The 23,249-nt window shown below is 37.8% G+C and overlaps 1 protein-coding gene across 2 annotated transcripts in view; it reads left to right on the forward strand.

Moving 5' to 3' along the window:
• Positions 1-3,995: 3,995 nt before the first annotated feature.
• GAS2 (growth arrest specific 2) overlaps positions 3,996-23,249 on the forward strand; it is a 149,467-nt gene continuing 130,213 nt past the window's right edge. The window contains exons 1-2 of one of the 2 annotated variants that reach the window (XM_036763326.1): positions 3,996-4,012; positions 14,223-14,387. In XM_036763326.1, the coding sequence (XP_036619221.1) occupies positions 14,240-14,387 (148 nt within the window). In that variant the 5' untranslated portion in view covers positions 3,996-4,012; positions 14,223-14,239. Of the gene's footprint in view, positions 4,013-4,105; positions 4,351-14,222; positions 14,388-23,249 lie in introns of those variants that run through there. The other variant, XM_036763325.1, reaches the window with a different exon arrangement.

Genomic DNA, 23,249 nt, shown 5'->3' on the forward strand with positions numbered 1-23,249 from the left:
CAGCACATTAGATGGAGTAGGGGATAGGTAAGGTAGTGTATGTAGCCTGGCTCAGGAGGGCTCTCCATGGGGAGAATTTAGTGGCTTCTAGTAGCAGAGTCTCCCATGTGTTTTGGGGTATCCTCAGTAACATTGATTCCTTCTAACCTGAATCTCCTTGATCTGTAGTCTGGCAGACTATGCATTTGTATCATGCAAGAATAGGGACCAGAAAAAAAATAGATTAATTTCAGTCAAATAATATTTGGAACCATTATCCTAAATGTGCCTGAGTATATTTACAAGGTTTTTTGTAAAATTGCCAAGCTTTGTATATTTGTAGTTTGTAGAAAGTCTTTAATTGTTACAGGTTGGGATAGTGAAATATCACTGATATCAGAATAGTAAGACTAGGTTTAAGTCCTGACTTTTACACATACCAGCTATGTGGCTCAGCATCATTTAAGATCACTGATCCTCTTTCCTCATCTTAAATTGGGAATAATGATCTTTGCACCATTGACCTGCAAAATTAGAGGACCAGAGTTCAAAACCTAGTTCTGCCATTTACTGCTCACGTGACCTTGGAAGATCACTTAATTGCTATAGACAGTCATCTATAAAATAAGGGATCTTAGACTAGATGATCTCTAGGGTCCCTTCTAGCTGGAAACTATGATACTTTTTACCCTCTGTACATTATGTTTGGACTGGACTTCTTGGCATCTCCTTGGCAGAAATGTCCTCTTCTGGTTGTCTTCTTTTCTTCTTTCATTTTTGTTTTGTTCAATCATTGCTATCTCCAGAGTTCAGTGTTGTAATTCAATCTAAACTAATCAGCATTTATATTAAATGTTGACAAATATACAAGATATTTTTATTGTAAATTTACAATATTTCAGTGTCATTTTGGATTGAATGGGTTTTTATGGGCCAAACAGGGATGTAGTAGTCCTTCAAAATCGTGGGTCTAGGTTCTCGGTCAAAAGCAGCCAACACCCGGGAGAAAAACGAACTATTAAAACCAACCTGTTGATTTGTCAGTGATTTCTAGCATAGTATCCACTATATTAATATTCAATTTGGGCATCTCAGTATCAGGATGTTTGTGGCATTTTGAAAAAGAGTTCAGAAAGAAGTAAAATGATTAATGAAGGAAAAGAAAGAATGAATGAAATTCAACTTAGATAACAGATCTCATAAAGTAATAAGCATCACATAGGAATTTAAATGTATGCCAGACAGCTAGCATGTTTCATAGAGTGATTTTAATCTAGTCTCTGCAGAACAGATGGAAGACACATGCTCATACATTAGGGAAATTTTGCACCAATATGGTCTTTGCACAGTATGGGGGGAAGTGTCTGTCCTATTGCTGTATAGTATTTGTAAATACTATAAAGTGACCTAGTTCAACCCATACCTGTGTGGGACTCCCTTTTACAGCATTCCAGACAACATTAACTTTCAGACATACTCACTGCTTCTTGAGGCAGCCCATTCAATTTTTGGATAACTTTAACTGTTGAAAAGCTCCTTACAGTCCAAGATCCACTAAACAGAGCTTATAATCCCACTAGAAAATAAAAGGAGAATAATTCTTGATCACTATATTTCAGTGTTATACAGTGTTATACCCCTGACTCTTTTTTCTAGCAACAGGGTTTAGGGTTTACATAGACAAATATGGCAGCTTCCCCCACTTTATTTTCATAATATAATTGAGTAACATGACAATAATATGTATATTGGGTTTTGGTCCAATTATAAGAGCTTCTAGTGCAAAGAACATGTCTAACAACTTTTAAGGACATCAGGCTATCTCACTGTGCACCCTTATGAGTACTCAGATTGAGATGATGGAAAACAAAGTGTTTGGGCCTTAAATGATGACTGACTTCTTATCCATTCCATCCCCCTCATTTAAAATATAGATGGATAGATAGATAGATAGATAGATAGATAGATAGATGATTTAATTGTTGGTGCTCCTTCCTTCCAGTGATATAGTTTGCCAGTGAGGCTGTAGCATAAAGTGGGTGAGGGGAAAAATCTGTAATCAACCTGGAAAATAGGCTGGAGCTATCTTTTAAAGGGCTTTGAATGCCAAAAGGGGAGTTCGTCTTTGATCTTAGAGGTAATAGGAAGGTAATGGAGCACTCTGAGCAAGTGAGTGCTTTGTAGATATCAATCTGGCCACTATGTGGAAGATGGATAGAAGAGGAGAAAGATTTGAGGCAGGGAGACCAAGCAGGAAGATATTATAATAATCCAAATCAGAGGGCATGAAGATCTGATCTAGGTTGGTTCCTTTGTAAGTAGAGAGTTGGGGATAGATGTGAAATGTTGAGGAGCTAGAACTCACAACTCATTGGACATGGGAAGGAAAAATGAAGAGCCAAGGATGACTTGGACTTTATAAACTTCAGTGATTGGAAGATTGGTTGTGTCCTTGACATAAACAGAGAATTTAGGAAGAAAGGTGGGTTTTAGGAAAATTCGGTTTTGGATATATTGAGTTAAATCATGTGATGATTTAATCTATATGCTTACACAACAGATTACCTGTCCAGCTAACCTAGTAATTGTCTTTTTCAATTGTATATGGTTAGAACAATTTCTTGCACACTTTTTGTGATCAGTGTAACTTTTCCTTTAAATATAATGGAAAATTTAAGTTCCTTTGCTAACGTCCTTTCACTGTAATAGTTGAATCTCTATGGCATTTGTGGAAAATGTATGCTGTAGGTTTCAGACTCATTTACACTATTTCCTCAGAATACTCTTTTTTAAGAGTTTTCTGATGTTCAAAAAACTTATAGGCCTTTTAATAAGGACACTGCCACTTAAAACCATGGAAATCATAAGTAGGGGTTTTTTTTTTTTGCTTTTGGTGCTGAGGTGGTGGGATGAGATGGAAGTGAGTTTTAAGAATAAATAAATGATTGTGCCAAGACAAAATGTATCAGTATTTTAAAAAGATTAAATGGAACTTGAACTTAAAAAGTATGAAAAATCATTAAATGGAGTGCTCAAATGCTCCCTCTCATTGTTCTCCTGATACTTTGGCATGAACTTACCACAAAATTCTAGGTGATTTAGGACAAAATAACTACTTGCAATTGACAGACATAATTTAATAAAAATAACTTCTTCTTTTGTATTTCAAAACATTTATCTTAATTCTCCACTTCCCACTTAGTGTAGTACTACATTTTTAGTTCCTTTAATATTCAAGAGAGTCATATTCAGTGACAATAATTTGCCACCTATTTAATTTATATGAATTAAAAAGGTAAGAGGAAATGATGAAGTTAAAAGAAAGAAAAACAAAACCTTTCCCTCCAAAGTGTACTTCTTTTGAAATACACCAAATGGAAAGTGATAATGTGATATGTAAGTAAACTCAACAAGTGAAGGGCTCTCATACACGTGAGGTGAAGTGGGAAAAGGAACATCTGTTCCTCTACCTCTGCAAACCCTTTCAATTCAGAACAGGACTCCTCTTCTCCCAGAATATACCCTCCTAATAAACAACAGTTGGGGAAAATTGTCTGTGCCGTTCAGCATTAAGCAGGCTTGCTGAGTGAAGGCAAGGTGGGATAATATTTCTTTTCTCAAAGCGAAAACAGCGGTGAGCTTGAAGCCCTGTCTAAAATCTGGCATTTTCAATTAAAAGAATCACATTTTAGGGAAGTGTATTGTTCACTTTAGAACGAAGAGGATCTTTAAAAAAAAGTTACTAGAGAACATAATGGGACACACATGACCCTGGAATTGTAAAACCACTGGCTAAAAAAAAGCCAAAACTGTTTCAGCCTCCAGTTTTAATATTATGCTAAAGCCATTTACTTTGTGAAAACATTGAAGTTAAATACGAATTTCTTTTAGTCTTCCTTAGGACAGTGTTTGGGGGACTGGGGGCGGGGAGGTTGGACCTGACTTCGGAGTTGCTGCCAAGGGCTTGTAATATAATATCTCAGAGTTTCAAGGGTAAATCAGTGTCAATTGCGTTTGCCGTCCAGCAGAAAAAGTAAGCATTTTACTTCCGTTCAGTCTATGTGGACTGATGAAATGTAGGAAATCTGTTTCTGGCAAGGGGGTGGGGGGGGGGTGTGGAAATCGTTTTCCCAAACATCACCAAGTGGAGCGCCCAGAGAAGTATGAAGAGAGGTTCTGCGCCTGCTGGAGTCAGAGCTGCTACTGCTGCTGGTGGGATAAGGAGGAGAGACCTGCGGGACGGACTTCCAGAGGAGGCGACCTCAGAGCCCCTGCAGCAGTGCAGGAAGCAGTGCAGGAAAGAGACAGGCTGCCTTTCACTAGCAGACGCAGCAGCAGCAGCAGCAGCAACCAGATCTCAAAGACGCTGGGGTGAGAAATGCCCGCAGCTAAGTGGCCTTGGGCGCGCACGCGGCTTTCTCAGCTACCCAGCAGCCGCAGTCACAGCAATGCGGATATTTGGGAGGAGGTGGTGGTTTGCAGGAGCAGCAGAGCCTGCTTTGGGGTCTGAGCTCTTGATGGCGTTTTCACTGAAAACAAACCAGCCTCGGGAAGGGAGAGGGGAGGGCAGAGATACGTGGGTACGGAGCCTTGCTGAAGCAATAGGGGACACTTTAGCCCTGTTAAAGAGAGAGTGGCGGTCCCCTGAGCCTCGGGGGCGTGGGGTAGTTCGCTGCTTACTTCAATTAACAGTAGGTTTCCAGCATACACAGCAGTCAAAGGCAGTGACAAATGCCTGCAGTGCGAAAAAAGTGCTCGTGCAGCTCTAGCCAACCAGGGAGACGAGTGAGAGCGTCGAATTAGTGCCCTGATTCTACAGACCGGGGACAGGGGGAAGACTTTTAGTGAGTCGGGTCTCGATTTTTTTTTCCCCTAGTATAAAGAAAGCAAGAGCCGAGGAGGAACAGAACAATAATAATAATAGGGATGGGAGGAGGGAGTGTGGCAACCTTATTCTCAATTGATGAGCTAACCAGAGTTTAGCCTTTTCAGGTCAGTGAAGGCAACCTTTTTTTAAAAAAAAGTTACTTGCTTCCAGACTTCATAAGGTTTTGGGAAAAGCGACGATTTAAAATTCTCAATGGAGCCAAACCTTCAACTCATCTTCGTGGGCATTTGTTCTTTTAGCTAGTCAAACGCGTACCAAGCCGTCCGTAGAGTTTCTAAGTGTGAACAGATTTGCCTGGGTGGCAGAGTACAAAAACGGGGACTGGTTCAGAAATCTCCCTTTCACCAGGGGGCGGAATTGAAATTTAGCCCTTACTGCTCTTCTGTGGCTTGAAGGTCTTGGAAACCACGGCCACCTTTCTGCATCTTGCACCCTATCATTCCCCACCCCCAGCCCGGCCCTCAGCCTTCCTTTTGCCGCCTCTGCCTTCCTTTCTGCTTTTCTGGCCCTTCTTGTCTCTAGCCTGCAGTATTTCATCGGGGGGTGGGGGAAGAGGGAGCCCTAACAATCTTAGATCAATGATGTATGGGAACCCTTGTGCAGTTGAAATAGGATCTGCCTCTGACCACTCTGCCCGAAGCAGCATTTGGTATCCCGCTGCTGAGGCCGAGAGCTGGGAGCGCCAGCAGGGGAGAGGAAGCACGCCTTCCGTCCCCTCCCCACGAGTCTCCCCTGAGATTAGCTGAGGCCAGAAGTAAAGCACATCGTCGTCCTCTCTTAAAGCCTTAAAACTGAGAAGTTTTCCTAGTTGACCGGTCTTTCGCTTCCTGGCAGCTGGCTTTGCCCAGTCTGGCCTTTGCAATTGATCAATGAATTCCTTTCCAAGGAATGCTCTCCCCTGACTGCAGAGCTGGAGGTGGTGGTCATCTCCAACATGGCTTTCTCTGCTTTGACTGCTTAATAGAAGGTAAGGGGGGAGGTCCATAGAGGATAGAGGCATTGGGATATATATGGAGCACATGCCTTCCCCGGGAGATACTCATGGGGTCTCTGACAGTGATTTCTGCCTCCAGGCGGATTAAGTTTTAGGACTTCGTCTTACCTCTAGCATGCACTTGCTGGCAAGCTGGGTGGTTTGGCTTTGGGGCGTTGTGGTTTCATTGAGACTTAGATTTGTTGAGGGCTGACAGGCCATCAAGAGCAACAAGTTGTTGTCTGGTACCCTGGTGAACTACTAGACCATCAGTCCAGCTTGAAACAGTGTGTTTGTGAAAACTTCAAGCCTTATTCAAGCAGAGCATGAATCCTTGGAGAATCATGACCCTAGTCTAGCAAATGGGATTTGACTTGTTCATGGCACACCACTCACCAAAAATGTCAAGTGAGACACTTCTAATACAAATGGTTGTGACATAAATGGTAAATAATTATACATTTGGATATTTATTTAAACCACAACTGAGGCAAAAAAAAAATGGGTTTCTTCTCAGAACTTTTTTTTTAACGATGAAACAAACATTAGGGAAGTAGCATGGAGGGGGGCAGGAGAGGATAGAGTTTAGAGGCAGAGGACCTGAATTCAAATCCTAACTCTCTCAGTTTTCACCTGTGTGATAATTGGGCCAGTCACTTAACCTGTCCAGGCTTCAGTTTCATCATTGTTGAAATGAGAGAGTTTTATTAGATGGCCTCTAAGGGCCCTTCCATTTTCGCTCTATAATCCAATGATTTGGCTCATCTTCTTACTGTCCCATTACACCTGGGCGTTTATGAATGAATACCATTTCCCTGAAGTTTCTGATTGATGTATACATATATATGTATGTATATATGTATACATGTGTGTATATATGTATTATGTATACATGTATTATATATATTATATATATATCAGTATATATATATATATATATATATATATATATATATATTCTGGCTTTAAACCAAGATCCTAAAGGTACTTTCATATCAATATATGGTAGTTATAATAATGAACTAACTTAAGTATAATATGTTTTAAGTCTTAAATTTTGTCTTAACTTTTATTCATAATAGAGAAAACAAAGGCTTCTTGTGAATTAGGGTTTACTTTATCACCCAAGATCATATTTTGATGTAAGTCCTTAAAAATTCTAATTGATTAATGGCTTTCAAAGGCAATTTCCCACTCTTCAACTCTATGCTCAGAGCTAAATTGGTTTGAAATTCAGAAAGTTATATTAAATTGGCACAATTTGTTGTGACCATAGACCAACTAGTAAGCAACTGGACTCCCTTGTAATGTTAGAAATGAAATCTGATCCCTACCTTTTATTTATGTGTCATACTGGAAAATAAGGAGTGTGTGACTCTTGCGTTTAGAAATAGTAAAACCATTTTCTCTAATTGAAGTCATGGTTAGTTATAAAATATAGGAGTCTACACTATCCCGTATTAGCAGGGTGAAAAAAAAAAACAAGTCATGAGATAAGTGTGTAGAGGGTAAAGTTGGGAATTAAGAGTTTAAGACGTAGTGCCAGTTTCTAGGTACCATAACTGTGTGACTTTGTCTGGCCCTCAGGTGTTAGGGTGTTGGGGAAGGTAGGGAGGTAAAAGTGCTATTTTCTAAAGTCTTTCTCTGCTCTTAGAGTCTATGACCTCATAAGATATTTATGATTTGTCATATTGTCTATATATTTCATAGGCAAATTTTTATTGTCATATTGCCTGTGTATTTTATATGCATATGTAGATATATGTAAACATACACACATATACAAACAGACTGACAAATTTATGCGTGGTTCTTAATCTTTTTTTAAAAAAATCATTTATGGGCAGAAATTGGTTCAGAAACATTTACTTTTTTGGTGTAACTTTGTATAGTATATTTTTGTTAGACTCTGAGACATGAAATTTTTCTTGGTTAAAAATGATTAGAAAATATAGAGCTTTAAAGTCATATTTAGATTTTTAAGAGTCAATCTGTCACATGAATCAAACCACCAAAACCTTTAGGTAATGAAAGTCCTCATTGCTGTTGTTGTTTCCTAGTGGGAGGTAGTTCAAGTGATACAATGATAGAATTTCTGGATTCTCACTCTTAAGAAAGGATTTTGTCCTTTGCCTCTGAAGATAGTGCCATTGACTTATGTACTTTAAGCCTTCCTTTCCCCTTTGGGGTGAGGGGTGCTGATGAGCTATCCACATTGTTCCCACTTATAGCCCATGGGGCACATTAAGAAGGTAAGTTGTGAGGTTTTGAGGTCTAGTCTATAAGATCAGAGAGCATAGTTAACTGGTTCTCCAAGTGAGGAGCACCTAATGTTTTTTTGTTTTCAGCAGTAATTGAACTAAGTAACAACAGATGGGAAGAATGATCGACTACTCTCTATCACCATTTACTACTGTAGCAATAACATTGAGAAATATACCCTTCATTTCACAATTAGATTCTTTTAGGTTCACCTCTTAAATAACTGCATGTTTTATTTAAAAGAAACATCATATCTGGAATCTAATGTAGACATGAGGACTGTCATCAACTATTTTCAGAGTTGTCAGGTTCAGTAGCGTCTGATTTTTTGGTAACCCCATTTGGGGTTTTCTTGACAAAGATACTGGAGTAGTTTGCCATTTCCTTCTCCAGCTTATTTTTACAGATGAGAAACTGATACAAAGAGGGTTAAGTGACTTGCCCAGGATCACACAAGTAGTAAGTGTCTGAGGCTGGATTTGAACTCACAAAGATGAGTCTTCTCGACTCCCAGCCTGGCCCACTATCCCCAGCACCACCTAACTGCCTGAAAAAAAGGATTGGTTTTGTTCTATTTGGCACCAGAGGGCAGAACAAGAGGCAATGAGTATAAGTAACAAAATCTTGGCTTCATCTAAGGAAAAGCTTGCTATATTTATTAGAAGTATCCCAAAGAGAAACAGGTTGCTTTGGGAGGTGGTTAGTTACCCCTCATTAAAAATCTTTAAGCTGGATAATCACTAAATATCTTCAGATAATTTCCATTCATCTAAACTCTGCTTTTGAACATTTGAACTGTTTCCATTCTATTTTCCTTGCTCATGCCTCTTCTGAATCGACATTTACAGAGTACATGGCTGGTTTTCAGCATTGTTACTGAGTTACAACTAGACAGCTAGTAATGTTGCTGGAGATGCAAACGTAAGGACAGGAGAAACTGAATTAATAGCTCTTATTCATTTCATAAGGGATTCTAAGCAGTGGAGACATCCAATCATGGCAGCAACTTTAGATGATTATATTCCTAGGACAGGTTGGATTGGATAGCTCCACTATTTTGTTGATCATCCACTGAGCCCCACCTGACTTAGTGTTGTATCCTTCTTGTATTTCTGTTCCAGTGGTTAAGTCCATAAAAAATCTAGATGCTCAATTATGCATGCATGTATACAACGGATGCTAAATTACTCTTATTGTTTCTACACAGCGATCATTTGCAAATGTTATAGAGGGGACTCCTGTGCAAGTATGGGTGGGTTGGACTAGATGGCCTTCAAAGTATCTTCTGATTCTGAAAATTTTTTGATTTTTTTTGAAAACAAAACAATCTGAAACTGCTATCTGTTCCAAACCAATCTTTCAGCCTACCATTTAAGGACATCTCTTATTTCGTGTATAAAGCATTTGGGATTGACACTGACTGTCTTACTTTCGATCCCATAAATCAACCAGAAATCTAGACATGGGATAGATTGTCAAGTCCATCCAGTCTTATTCTCTGATTAGAAAACTGATGCCCAGGGAGGTTACATGATTAGTCCAAATGGTAATTGAAAAGAAAAAAAAAGAATATTCCTATTTTATTTTACAATGAATTGGTAAGAAAGCACAGTACTGAGACACCTGAAATGTTCTCACATCAGACTGGAGTGATAGTCTTATTTTTCTTCCATTCCCAAATATCTGTTACTCAGTAATATGCTATTTCTTTCAACATGTTGTGTTCAATGTCATAGACTGATCCAACACTGACATTCTATGAGTCTGGGATCATCAGAGTTGAATAGTGTGGCGTTTTAGTCAGTTAATAGATCTCTAGACATCTACAAAAACTCATTAGTTACAGTTCTCATTGTTGAGATATTCTCTGCCTACAAAATCAGGGATCCCAGAGCAGCAGTAGACTGGACTGATACTTGAAACATGTGATGTTTCAGTCATTGCATCATTAGCTTCTTCATTTGCCCTGGTATTGGTTCAAGTGTCATGTTAATTGTTATTCCAGAACCTCCTCAACCATGAAAGGAGAAAGACCTTAGCATTAAACATTCATAAGAATTCTTTGGTTTTATGGTTTTTTTTTCCTTTTTAAGTGAAGTTTTTAATAAATTAACAGTCCCAGGGATCTAGTCCTCTACTTGTCAAAAGGACAGATGTAGCCCCCATAGTATCAGAATCAGAGCTGACAGGAGCAAGATGCTATTTATTCTCGACTCCTTCCAATATCACTTTTAAGAATCTTTTAAATTTACATAAGTTTTCTTGGTAACCTATGAGGCAGGACAATAGAATTCACAAAATCTGGCTTTGAATCCTGTTTTCACTTCTTGCTGTGGGTGGGACTTACTTGAAAATAAGTTATTTCTCTTTCTGGACCTCAGGTGTTTCATTTGTAAAACAGATTGAGCTAGATTGCTAAAAGCCTTCCTAGTTCTAAGGGATAGAGGATAGGGGCTAAACCTGGGATTTTATTGGTGTCAGAGTCATACAGCCTTTTTGTGTCAGAGGTGAAACCTGAATCTATGTCTTCCTGGCTTTGAGACTAGATCTCTACATGCTCCCCTCTGCTGCCTCTTCTCTATCCATGGTCCCATGAAAAAAATATTCCAATGCCTAAGAAAAATGTAGTTGAAATTTCCCCTACTTACATCCAACTTAATATTTTCCTACATAAATCTATCAAATTTCCACACGTTCAAAGCATCTGTCCATTAGCACAAGCAATTTTAATACCTTTTACCTTTCGTTACCATCTTTTAGTCATCTGGGTGGCAAACTACAGTACAGAGGCTGTCAACTCATCTAAACTCTTATTTTGACCATGGCAACTAGTTCCATTCCATTTTCTTTGTTCATCCCTCTTCTGTGTCTAAATTCACAGAGTCCATAGGTGATTTCCAACAATGCTACTAAGTCACACCAACACAGCTAGTAATTTTCCTGGAGATATGAACATAAGGAAAGGAGAAACTGAACTGATACCTCCCATTCATTTCATAAGGGATTCTAAATAGTGGACACATCCAAGCATGGAAGTGATGCTTATGTGTAGATGTTTGTGTTCCTAGGAAAAGTTGAATTGGATGACTCTACTATTATATTGCTCTTCCACAGAGCCCCACCTCCCTCCCTTTTGTTCTTCTATCCCAGTAGCTAATTAAGTCCATCAAAAACACAGTCTACCAACACACACCAAAAAAAATGCTAAATTACTCTTATTGTTTCTACACGGTGATCATTTGAAAACATTAGAAGACAGTTTGAATTACATTATTGGCGAAGCACCGTACAAGCTGCTGGACAAATAAAGGTGCCACTGTAAAGGAACATAAGAACTGCTCTGTTTACTGGGATGAAGGCGGTAGAAATGTATCCCTCTGGCTAGCTGGAAACTGTTACATGCCATTAGGTGCATTGTAAACTATCCTGGGCTGAATTCTGGGCTAGACAATGAGCCTAAGAATTGAAGCTGTCTCCTTGCAAAAAAAAAGTGCAAAATAGGACGGTGCTGCATAAATGTGAGTTGGGGCATCCATAATAGGGCCTAGGTAAAGTTACTGAAGTCCTGCATCTCACTTTCAGGAAAGTAGTGGGAGAGATTGTTTCTTAAGAAGACATTTTAGAGGTAACCTTTTAAAGCTTTCAATTAGTTATTTAAATGTGTGAGTCATGTGCTAAATGTATTATTGCTTAGATGTTTTATTGGGGAAGTTAGCCTATAGGAACCCTAGGCAAGCATTTGGAGGTTCCCCCCTAGGAAGTGTTGCCTTTTGGATGAGTAATATTTTATGAAAAGAACTGGGGCAAGTGTTTTAGGTTTCTAGTGTTTAATCACCAAGTTTAGGGAGAGGCTGTAGCACTTTATATGAATAATGTCATTATGAACTGCAGAAGCTATAAACAACGAGAAACTCGGCTCTCTCTTCTGACAACTTGGTAACATATGGCCAGACAGATTACAAAACATTTCAGCAGCTCTATGACCTTGGCAGGCAAAAGGTATGAAAACTTTAAGGGGGATTTATCACCTTCAAGGAAAATTCAAAACTTGAGAGCTAGTCCTTTTCTTTCTTCTACCCACCCCCCTCACCCACCACCCCCCAGCCCAGCCCCTTGGCTCCTTCTCTTTTCTCCCTGGTAAGGAGATGGAGGTTTCTATAGAATACCTTTACAAGGAACATTTCCAAAGAGTACATAAAATACAAATCGACAGGTGATTAGGTTGTACCTTCATTGTTTGCGCCCCTTGCCCCAGGAGACCTGCCAAATGTTGCCTTTTCTTCCCCAAAATCAGAATGTAAAAATTGAATACTAGGGAATGAGTAACATTTTCATAGTTACTAGAAAGACTAGATGTACAAATTTAATTTTTTAAAAGAATTTTCGAAGGTATAGGATTTAGGGAGGCAAAAAGAGTGAGGGAATGTGGATGTATAGATCTGTGTTTCAGATTAACTGAGGGAAAAGAAAGTTCAGTCCACAGCACTAGTGATTGGAATGAACATTAGAATTTTGGTTCATTAAAGTATTCTTAAAATACTCCTCAAAAACTGATGAATACCTGACAATTCCATAATATACTAAATATGATCAATCATTTTGTCATCTTCTCTGTTACACATTCGTTTTTGCTGCCTGATTCACTAGCAGTCCATGTGACAACCAAAGAATAGAGTACTTTACTCCTAATTGGAACAATTAAGGAACTTGCTGAGTTTAAAGCATTGGCTGCTTGATAATTAATTCTTCAGTCTCATTTCCCATGTCTAATGCATATATAAATACACTAAGTTTAAAGTCAAATACTGAGTGTTTGAAGAAACTTAATTATTTCTTTTGGGGGTGGCAGTTTGGGTCTAGGAAACCCGTTCCCAAGGGACAGAAGAAAATGCAACTTGCCTTTGTTTTATAGATACGACGTGTCGATAGGTCTAGTAAGATGACACATCTATTCTTTTTTGGTGTATCAGCCCCTTCTATCAGTAGTCAACACTGACTTTTTTTTTCTGAAAATCAGATACAGTTATGTGAAGTAATTAGAATTGAAAGCTCATTTACTTGTGATTTACATGTGATTATAGAAGCTGTAACTTCTCAGGGGTCTTATCTTTTATCTTTTTTTAAACGAATCATTGTTATGGATAAAAATCCTTCCTTAAGTATCCTTTTCCTCTTATCCATACTTTTCCTTGTCACTCCTTTCCTAAACAATTCTACCTCCTCCACTAAAAGTGTATAATAAAGGAACAGGATAACCATATAGAAAGAAAGTAGTGAAATTCCCTAAAAAATCCTGTGGTCAAAGCTAAAGAATAGTGCTTTTATATTCAGGTTAGTTGTCATCATTAACCATTGTTAATTAAAATTTTTTTTTAGCAGATACCGATTGTTGTAAATAGCCTTTTTCAAGGAGCAAATATTTGAAAGAGGAATGAGGATTTCTGAATCATATATTATATGACATAAACTATAAACGTATTATATGAATGTTATTGATTTACAAAGCTGTCAATTTTCAACTTCTGTTCTAAAAGAAAATTGGAATGAGATTGCAAATATATGTATATGTAATAATGTTTTACTACATTTCATTTAGCAAAATATTATCACAGCTTTTAATGAGAAAAAAGTTTTATTGATTTTTAGAAAAATCAGAAATCTTTTGCCTGCTATGACTGACCCCTCCTTTGAAAGAAAAACAGTTAAGTAAAAGTGACCAACAACATTATCATATTTGACAATGTATATGACATTCTGTACCCACTATCTACCACCGCTATACTAAGAGGAGGAGTCTGTGTTTGTCAGAAAGTAAGCTAAATGTACTGTTTTAACCCCAACTTATAACCTAGTTTGATTTTTGTATTTGACCTTTGGTTCGGGCTGTATCCTACCAATATGATCAGCAGACTATGTGAGTGTGAACGGAAGCAAACTCAGATAAAAGAAAAGTGGTACAACATGTAGCTTAATGATTAACCATACTCTCTGTCATCAAAGCCTCCATGAACAAAGTCAATGATTATATCAGGAGCCTAAGCTTGTCACCACCTACTTTCATCAGAAATCAAATGTAAGACTTTTTTATAATTAACACCAACTGTTTTGTTTCTCAAACAGGTATTGCAACCAGATAAATGATGTGTACAGCCCTGAGCCCAAAGGTACGAAGCGGCCCAGGACTCTCAGATATGCATCAGTACAGTCAGTGGCTGGCCAGCAGACATGAAGCTAATTTGTTGCCGATGAAAGAAGATCTTGCCTTGTGGTTGACAAACCTATTAGGTAAGGTTTTTAAAATTTGTTCTGGTGAGCAGAAAGTAGTTGTTTTTTTACATGTATAGCTCCTTTCACATGAGCATGTGACAAAACCATGGGAAGATAAGCTGATCTTATTTCAGTCTTGTGTCTGTGAAATATGAAGCCTGTGGAAAATTTCAATGACTTTCCCAAGGTCTCCCTTAGGCTATTTCTCCATGGCACCAATACATTGGGTTATAAAGGTTATAAAGTGGAAAAGTTCCAGAAAAATGGATTGTTTGTTTAACATAATGCCAAACAGCTGGCTTGACTGATCTTCCCATGGCTCTCCTCCTCATATCTCAAGGAAAATGATTTATTTGATTGGTAACTTTGGTATTGTTTAATTACAGACTTTGTGAGAATTTTCCTAATGAACCAGGTTTATTGGCTACTGGAAATATGTGTGATGAAGTCAGTAAGCCTGACTTTTGAGTTCTTTATAGTTTGGAGATATTTGCAAGACCATTTTCCAATTTTCAAAATGAGGATTCAAATATTCATAATGTTTTTATTATATGGTGCATGGCTTTGTAAATAATAAAATACTATGTACTTGTAAAGTGTTTGAATGGTGATAGTAATAACTGACATTTAGATTGTGCTTTAAGGTTACAGAGCACTTGATATATATCATCTCATTTGGTCCTGACAATTACTTTATGAGGTAAGTGCTATAAGTCAACCTGGAGTCAGGAAGACCCGTGTTAAATCCAGTCTCAGATAGTTACTAGCTGTGTTTCCTTTGGCAAGTTACTTGACCTCTTGCCTTAGTTTCCTTATCTGTAAAATGGTGAAAATAATAGCACATACCTCCCAGGGTTGTGGTGAGGGTATGTAAAGAATATAAATATCAAATAAAGAAATATAATTAAATAAACATAAATAAAATTAAATAAATATAAATAAAATATGTTAAAAATTTTGCCAACCTTAAAGGGCTCTTCAAATGTTAGCTATTATTATTATTATTATTATTATTATTATTATCTATATTTTAGAGTTAAAAATACTAAGGCTAAGAAAGAGGAAATGATTTGTTTAGGGTCAGATGATAAAGTATCTAAAGCAGAATTTGAACCATTCTTGACTCCAAGTCTAGAACTCTATTCACTATATTCTTTCCTAAAATGATGAGAAATAAAACTTTAAAATCCCCAATTATCTTTATTTAAACTTAAGAAGACTGTATTAAGAAGAACTAAACAGAATTAATTGGCAATTTTTTCTCATTAAGTTATTTGGAGGGACCGACTAGTAAGATGCTACTGTTGTATTTCAAGTCAGGTAGATGCAGGTTCAAATCTCACCTATGACATTTATGAGCTTCTGGGTCGTGGATAAGTCAATAATTCTGAGCTTCAGTTTCCTTATCTGTAAAAACAGGGATGATAATGTCTGTTGTATATAGCACATTCAGGGGCAGTATGCCAGAATAAGTAGAGAGCTGGCCTCCGGGCTGGGATGGCTTGGTTTATGTCCCACCTCTGATGCTTAGTGACTGTGCCATCTTGGGCCAATCACTTCACCATTTACTGATCCGGGCAATTCTCTAGTACTGTAAGTTGCAACTTACTTTGGTAAAGGGACTTCTTCACTGGGAGCTCCTTGGACCAGTGAAATCACAGGTTCAGTAGGTATCCCTACTTACCACATAGGGTTATTGTGAGGATAAAATGTCTCTGTATGTGAAGAGCTTTGCAAGTCCTAGTGATCTGTCGTGGAACAGCTGAAAGAATGTGGAAGTTATAATTATAGGACCTAGGTTCAAATCCTGGTTCTGATTCTGGCAAACCAGGAAACCTTTACTTTCCTAGGACTCTGTTTCCTTACTTGTAAAATGTGAGGGTTGGATTGGTTGTTGTCCTTTGTGCTCAAAGAGGACCAAAATGATTTCACTCTGTTGGGGGTCAAGGAACAATGTGTCTGACTATGGCTGATCAGAACAATACAAGTTTGAAGGCTCTACCACTGGTTAGACACAAATAGTCCATATGAACATTTGCAGTGGAGATATCTCTAAATTTGCATGTCTCATGACTGGATAACCTCTCAAGCCCCTTCTCATTCTAAATCTGGGAATCTCATGATCCTATTGTAACACCGATCCTACTGAAATCTTTTCACAAAAATTAAAGCTAATTTAGGAATTGGAGGTGGTCCCTTATACAAAGCTTATGAGATATAAAATTTCTGTAAGATCTTTGCTGAAGAGATATTACATATTCAGAAAACTTAAAGGTGCTCTTGTTATAGCTCTAAGTCTCTCCTCTCCTTTTTTTGGCTATTTTTTCCCTCCTTTTTGTAATGGTCATTGATTTAGAGGTGGAAGGGATTTAAAAATCATTATCAAGTCTACCTTCTTCATTTTACAGATGAAGAAACTGAGGCATAGAGAGGGGAAAGAGCTTGCCCAACATGACACAGGTAGCAACTGACATGAGCAGTATCAGAACCCAGGTCATCTGACTCTAAATCCACAATTATTTCCACTACCATTGATGCCATCATTTTTTTCATTGTCCTGAAATGTTCACATAATTTTGGGAGCACCATTGCCTTCTAATTTCTCCCATTGAGGTGAACCCAAGTAGAGAGGGGTTTTCATCTTTCTGTTTTCTACTAGGTACTTTGTAGTTTCTTTGTTCAAGCTTTTATATGAACAATTTATTAACACCTTTGGACTGGTGTTATCCTTTACTCACCTGTCAAAATTATATTGTTTCCTTCCCTTATCTAGTTAAATAAACCTTCTGCCCACTAGAATAATCCTTCCTGCAATTATTGCTGGGCTAGATTACTTAGCTTCAGTCATAAAACCTGTTACCTGAAGTCTTTATAGGCTTCCTTAAAGAGAGTGTGCAGCATGGTAGTGTATTGAGCCCTGGACCTGGAGTCAAGAAGACCTTGGTTCAGATACTGCCTCAGGCTCTTACGAGCTTTGATACTGTGGGCAAATCATGTGACTACTCTAAGCTTTAATTTTCTCATCTGTAAAATGAGAATTATTAAAGCACTTTCTTTCCAGGTTTGTTTGGAAGTTCAAATGAGATAATGTATGCAAAGTGTTCTGAAAATCCTAAAGTGCTGTGTAAATATAATCTATCATTATTATTGTTTCTTTACAACTGAGGGAAGATTTTATTGGTAACCATGGATGTTTTGAAAGTAGTCTCCTCATCATTTAGAAAAATAATTCTCATATCAGGATAGGACATTCCGGTAATCATGAAGCTGTATAGTTCAGAAGACTAGTCTAAGAGTCAGAAATCTTACATCTGTTATTAACTGGCATTCCCACTAATTCTCATTTTCCTCATTTATCAAATGTGGACATTTGGCTAGGCAACCCATACATTCTAAGTTTTGTGACCTATGGTGTTACCCAACTTAAAAAAAGAATTATATGATTCAGTGAGTCAGGAGGTGTATACTTGTGGTGTTGAGTATATCAAAAAAACTGTGGGAAAAAGGGGGCAGGTCCAGACCTTTGATTTCATTTGTCCAAGGCATTCCCAATGTAGAAACTCCCTTGACTGGATGGACTCCTATCCTTTGATGGAGACTGGCAACTCCCTGGTGACGCAGTTCTAAAGAATTGCCTGGAACATTGTGAAGTCAAGTCATTTGCTCTAGTCACACACTACGTGTCAAAGGCAAGACTTGAGCTCAAGTACTTGTGTCTCATAGGGTGGCCCTCTATCCATTACACTAGGCTATCCCCTAAAAAGGAAATAAAGTCTTTAAAGGCTGAGGAATAGATCTGTGTGATGAGTGGCTTTCCTTCTGGGGTGATATAAGAATGATTTCTCTCCTCCACGCTTGTCCTTGAATTTTATGTGTTACTGGAACATTCAGGGAGATGCTCCTAGTAGCTTAAAGACAGATGTGATTGATGCTTCTTCAACTCTCTTAGGAATGTGATCCTCTGAGAACCCTAGAGAAAGACAGAGAAGCAGCAGCTCAAGGTTGATTTGAGTTCATCTGAAGTAGATAGGCTATAAATTCCAGGCAGATTTCTTTATGGAGGTTTGGAAAACTTGGCATAAGGATTCAAAGAATTCTGGGGAGAGGATAGAACATTTTATTGTGGAATAAAGGGAGAAGGGGAGAAATCCATATGATCAACATGGGGGAGAAATTTCTTTAAATAATGGAAGAATTTAGCGTTGGTTGTGCTTCAGAGGAATATCTTGTGGCAAATTCATAGCAACTCGAATTTACGTCATGTTAAAGGAATTGCTATCATTTTCTGTTAGGGATGTTTCTATATATATATATATATATATATATATATATATATATATATTTATATATATATATAAGATATCTTGCTTTTTACCTACCAGAGAAAAAGTGAGAGATGACTTGGATGCTTTTATAGCAGATGCTTTTATCTTAGAAGATTCTGTGATTTTCATCGGGGAGGGGAGGTAAGGGAGGGGAATGAGGGAAGGTAGAAATACAGGGCTTAGAATGAAAAGCTTTGAGGAAGTTTTACCATTAGAGAAAGAGCTTATGCAATGGGACTCTCCATATGGAAAGGCTTTCTGCTCATTTTAGAGCAAAAGTTGACTTAAGCAAACTATCGCCCTACCCCTTTTTATTTTCATTTTATGGCTTTTAAAGAGAATATTGAATGTATATTCTCAGTCCAGACACTTCTGATCCCACTTCTAAAATAACAGTTGAGGAGTTTGGGTTCCCCAAATGTTCATTTCTTATTCCTGTGATTTGGCTAGCTACTAATCCTTGGAGAGAGGAGAAAATGAGGTTTTACTGGGCCACTGCAATGTCTTATTATTCACATGCATGGCACATGTGGCATATATGTAATGGCAAAATTTCCAACCATTATATGACTAGCATCACAACTCAATAAAAGTGAGTAATAATCGATTCCTGTGCCCGGAATTAAAAGAGAGCAATAACAAATTTCTGGTTTAAATTCAATTGTTCAATGAACATTTATTAAGCTGGTTGTTACCTAGACAGACTGAAATATTGTATGTCTAGGTAGTAAAATACCATCTGGATAAATTAACTGTTTAAGGGAAACAGGCATCCTGGAAAATGCTGTAGGAATTCAGGTTTAGAAGGGACTACAGAAGCCAACTAGTACAGTACTTATCCAGACAGGAATCCCTTCTATTAAAGACCTGATTTAGTGCTTATCTTGCTTCCACTTGAGATCAAACAATGAGAACACATTATCCTTGGGCAGCTAATTCTACATTTGGATGGTTCTAACTGTTAAGGATATTTTTTCCCTTTAAATCAAGACAAATTTTACATCTCTTTAAATTCCATTTGTTTTTCTTAGTTTTGTCCTCTATGGCCAAGCAGAAAAAGATAGCCCTTCATGTCTCTACTCTAGCCCATATAAATCTACTCTTCTTGAGATCAAAGATGCCCAATTCTTCCTTCAGCCAATACTTTGTATGGTATGGTCCTCTCCACCATCCTGTTCATTCTTTCCTGGATGTCATCCACCTTGTCAGTTTTGCCCTATTAAAATGTGACACCCACAGTTGAGCAGAGAAGTCTCCATGTTAGAAATTTGCAAAGCTCATTTGCTGACAGCAAACTTCCCATACAAGTAAAGGCCCATCTTTTTAATACTAAAAGTTTACTGGTGTGGCTATCTGCTTGCTAGAGATGGAACTGTGCTGCTTCTAAAGAACTAATTATGACTATCACATGGAGAGAAATGGAAAGTCACATGGCAGATGTAAGCAGGATATAACATGGAACCACTGTGGACTTTCAGAAAACAGGAGCAAAGAATATTAAAGCAAAAAATGATAGAAAAAGAAGAGGAGATGGGTCAGTCAGGTGACAAGAGGGAGAGATGATAGCTCAACAACCAGAGAGGACCTTAGAAGATGACACTTTTGATCTTACGTGGATGAGAGTCATGCAGGCAAACATTAATGGGAATCCAGAATTGATGAGATAACAGGTCAGTTTGAGTCTAGATGTGACCTGACAAGGGAGAGGATAGTGTGTGGTCTGTCATATCCCTCCTTCTAAACATCGTGCTCCTAATAACAGGTTGGTTTATTTTTGGACAATCAAGTCACATCATTGTTTCTCATTGAGTGTATACTCCATCAAAACCCCAAATCATTTTTTACATTCACTCTTGCCTAGAGCAGTGGTATCAACTTTAAACAGAAACAGTAGCCACTAAACCAAACACAAGGATCCCTGTGGACTGCATAATGACTTAGAAAATCAAACGAGCTTGTATGTTTCTTTTTTATTAGTATATCAATACATTAAAATCAGATAAGAACTACATTTTAATCTTATTCAGGCCACATTCAGGAATGTTGCGGTCTGCATGTGGTCCAGGGGCACACTTTGACACCACTGGCCTAGACAACCCTCCTTTATCCTTTATGTAGACAGCTAATTTTTTTTAAACCATGGTTAGGACTTCAGATTTAGTAGTGACAAATACAGTCTCATTTGATTGGCCCATCATTTTGTCCTGAGAATTTTTCTTCTAAAGAATAGTATTTTGAATGTAGTTCTTTGTGAGATCAGATTGTAAATCATCTTCTTCTAATATTTACCAGTGACTCATATGTTCGTGGCATTTAACTAAGGATCTTACAGATGGAATGTAGTCCTCACAGTCGAGGAGTTTGCTTTCTAATAAAGAAAGACAAACAACTATTAAGATGCTGATATGACTTGTGTAGTTCCTCTTATTCTCAATCTCATTGCACACTGATATTTATGATGGTTTTATATAACAATTGCACATAAAGTTCTAGAAGTGAAAGCAAAAAAAGTCATGGAAATCTTGTTCTCATATCATGTGCAGGTGAGTTTATATGTTTATATAAAAGAAAAAATATGAGAATAAAGAAAGTCTACTGGTTATGTGTCAAGAATAAAGAATAACTGATAGTCTCCATGTGCCGTTGGCATTCTCATAATGTCAAGAGATAGGAAGGAAGGCCCCCAGCACGTTGGGTGGGCTCTCTGTGGGGGACTTAGGAGAGGAGATGAGGGAGAATGTCAGAGAATAAGGAGGGGCAGGCACGATTAGGCTGCCATCTACATGGTTGGAGAAAGCCAATGCATTGATAAGGTCACAGATCCATTGGTATATTATACTTTGAATATGCGTATTTTTGTTTTCTAGAATGCCTTGAGAAACAGAAAGTATTATTTTTAAAACTTTTGTGCTTTAATTCTAGAATATAGCTATAGTGCAGTGTTGGCCTGTCAGTTGCTTGATATCTATTGATGTTCAACAAAGTCATAAAATCATACTGTTGAAAGGCAGCTAGGTGGTGCAGTAGATAGAGCATGGGCCTAAGAAGACTACTCTTCCAGAGTTTAAATCTAGCCTCATAAACTTACTTAAGGCAAGTTACTTAACCCTGTTTGCCTCAGTTTCTTCATTTGTAAAATAATCTGGAGAAGGAAATGGCAAACCACTCCAGTATCTCTGTCAAGAAAATCCCATGTAGAGTCAAGGAGAGTCAGACCCAACTGAAAAGGGACTGAACAGCAACAACAAACGTTGAAACTTTTGAATTTAATAGCTTATTGGTTAGCTATTCTTTAAGGACCTTTAACACATCCAAGATTTTCTTATATATTAGCCTCTTGTACTGAAGGTCAAAAACAATAACAATTGATTACTTTCCCTGAGCAATTTTGGTATATTTGCAGCCTCAGGAGCTAGCACCCCATTTGGTCACTAAGCCATTGGTCCCCCACAACCGCAACAAGTTTCCTATAATACTTGAAAGTACTTTTATGAAGTATTTCATATCTGTTATGTCTTTTGAGTCTCACAATGGCTCCATGGGTTGTTAACCCCACTTTATAATTGAGAAAAATTCGTCTCAGAGAGACTTAGTAAGACATAAGGCACATTGGGCTGGGAGTTAGAAAAATTCTGGGTTCAGATTAAATCTCTGACACCCACTAGATGTGTTACTAGACAAGTCATCTCACAACTCTGAATCTGTTTTTTCACCTGTAAAAAGGAAATAATACTAACACCTACCTCACAGGGTTGTTGGGGAGATTGATGAGATAATATGCTTTGTGAAACTTAGAAGGCTATATGTCAGTGGTGATGATGAGGAGGAGGATGAAGAAAAGGATGATGATGTGACTTTCCAAAAGTATCACAGAGCTAATAAGTAATATTCCGAGCTGGGACTGGAGCCCAGATCTTCTGAATCCAAATTCATAACTCTATCTCACTCTATCATGCCACTGTTTATGGTGATATAATAATTTATGGGGTACTAAAAGATTTTAGAAGGTAGATATACATTAGCTGAAATGTTGTTTTACAAACACACACACACACTCACAGATGTGTTTGGAAAAATGGGATTTATAAGCGCACAGCTCACTAAACTTGTGATTCATTTAAATAATAACTTGGATTTTTCCATTTTCCTAGTTATATCGTAAATTATAATTATTCATAATCACTAGTTCATTATAGGCAACATGACATAGTGGACAGAGAGCCTCTGACATATACTGGCAGTGTGACCCTGGCCAAGTCACTTAAACATTCAATGGTCTAGGTGAATCTCTAAGACCACATAAGTTGCAAAAAAGTGTCCTCCCTGTTATGCTAGAAAGAGCTCCCTATATCAGTGAAATCACAGGTCCAGTCTCTATCCCATTAATTAATACAGTTTGAGCCCCTGTTGTCTATACAGCATCAAAACAATCTCAAGAAAACAGAGGTTACTCAAAATAATATAGTTTCAGCACCTGTTATTTTGGCACCAGGATCTTAGAAAGCATTATAGAGGTTACTTTAAAAAAATATGGGTCCTGCCTTCTTGAAAATCT

Source organism: Trichosurus vulpecula, chromosome 6 (genome assembly GCF_011100635.1).
Source record: "Trichosurus vulpecula isolate mTriVul1 chromosome 6, mTriVul1.pri, whole genome shotgun sequence".
Taxonomy (NCBI): domain Eukaryota; kingdom Metazoa; phylum Chordata; class Mammalia; order Diprotodontia; family Phalangeridae; genus Trichosurus; species Trichosurus vulpecula.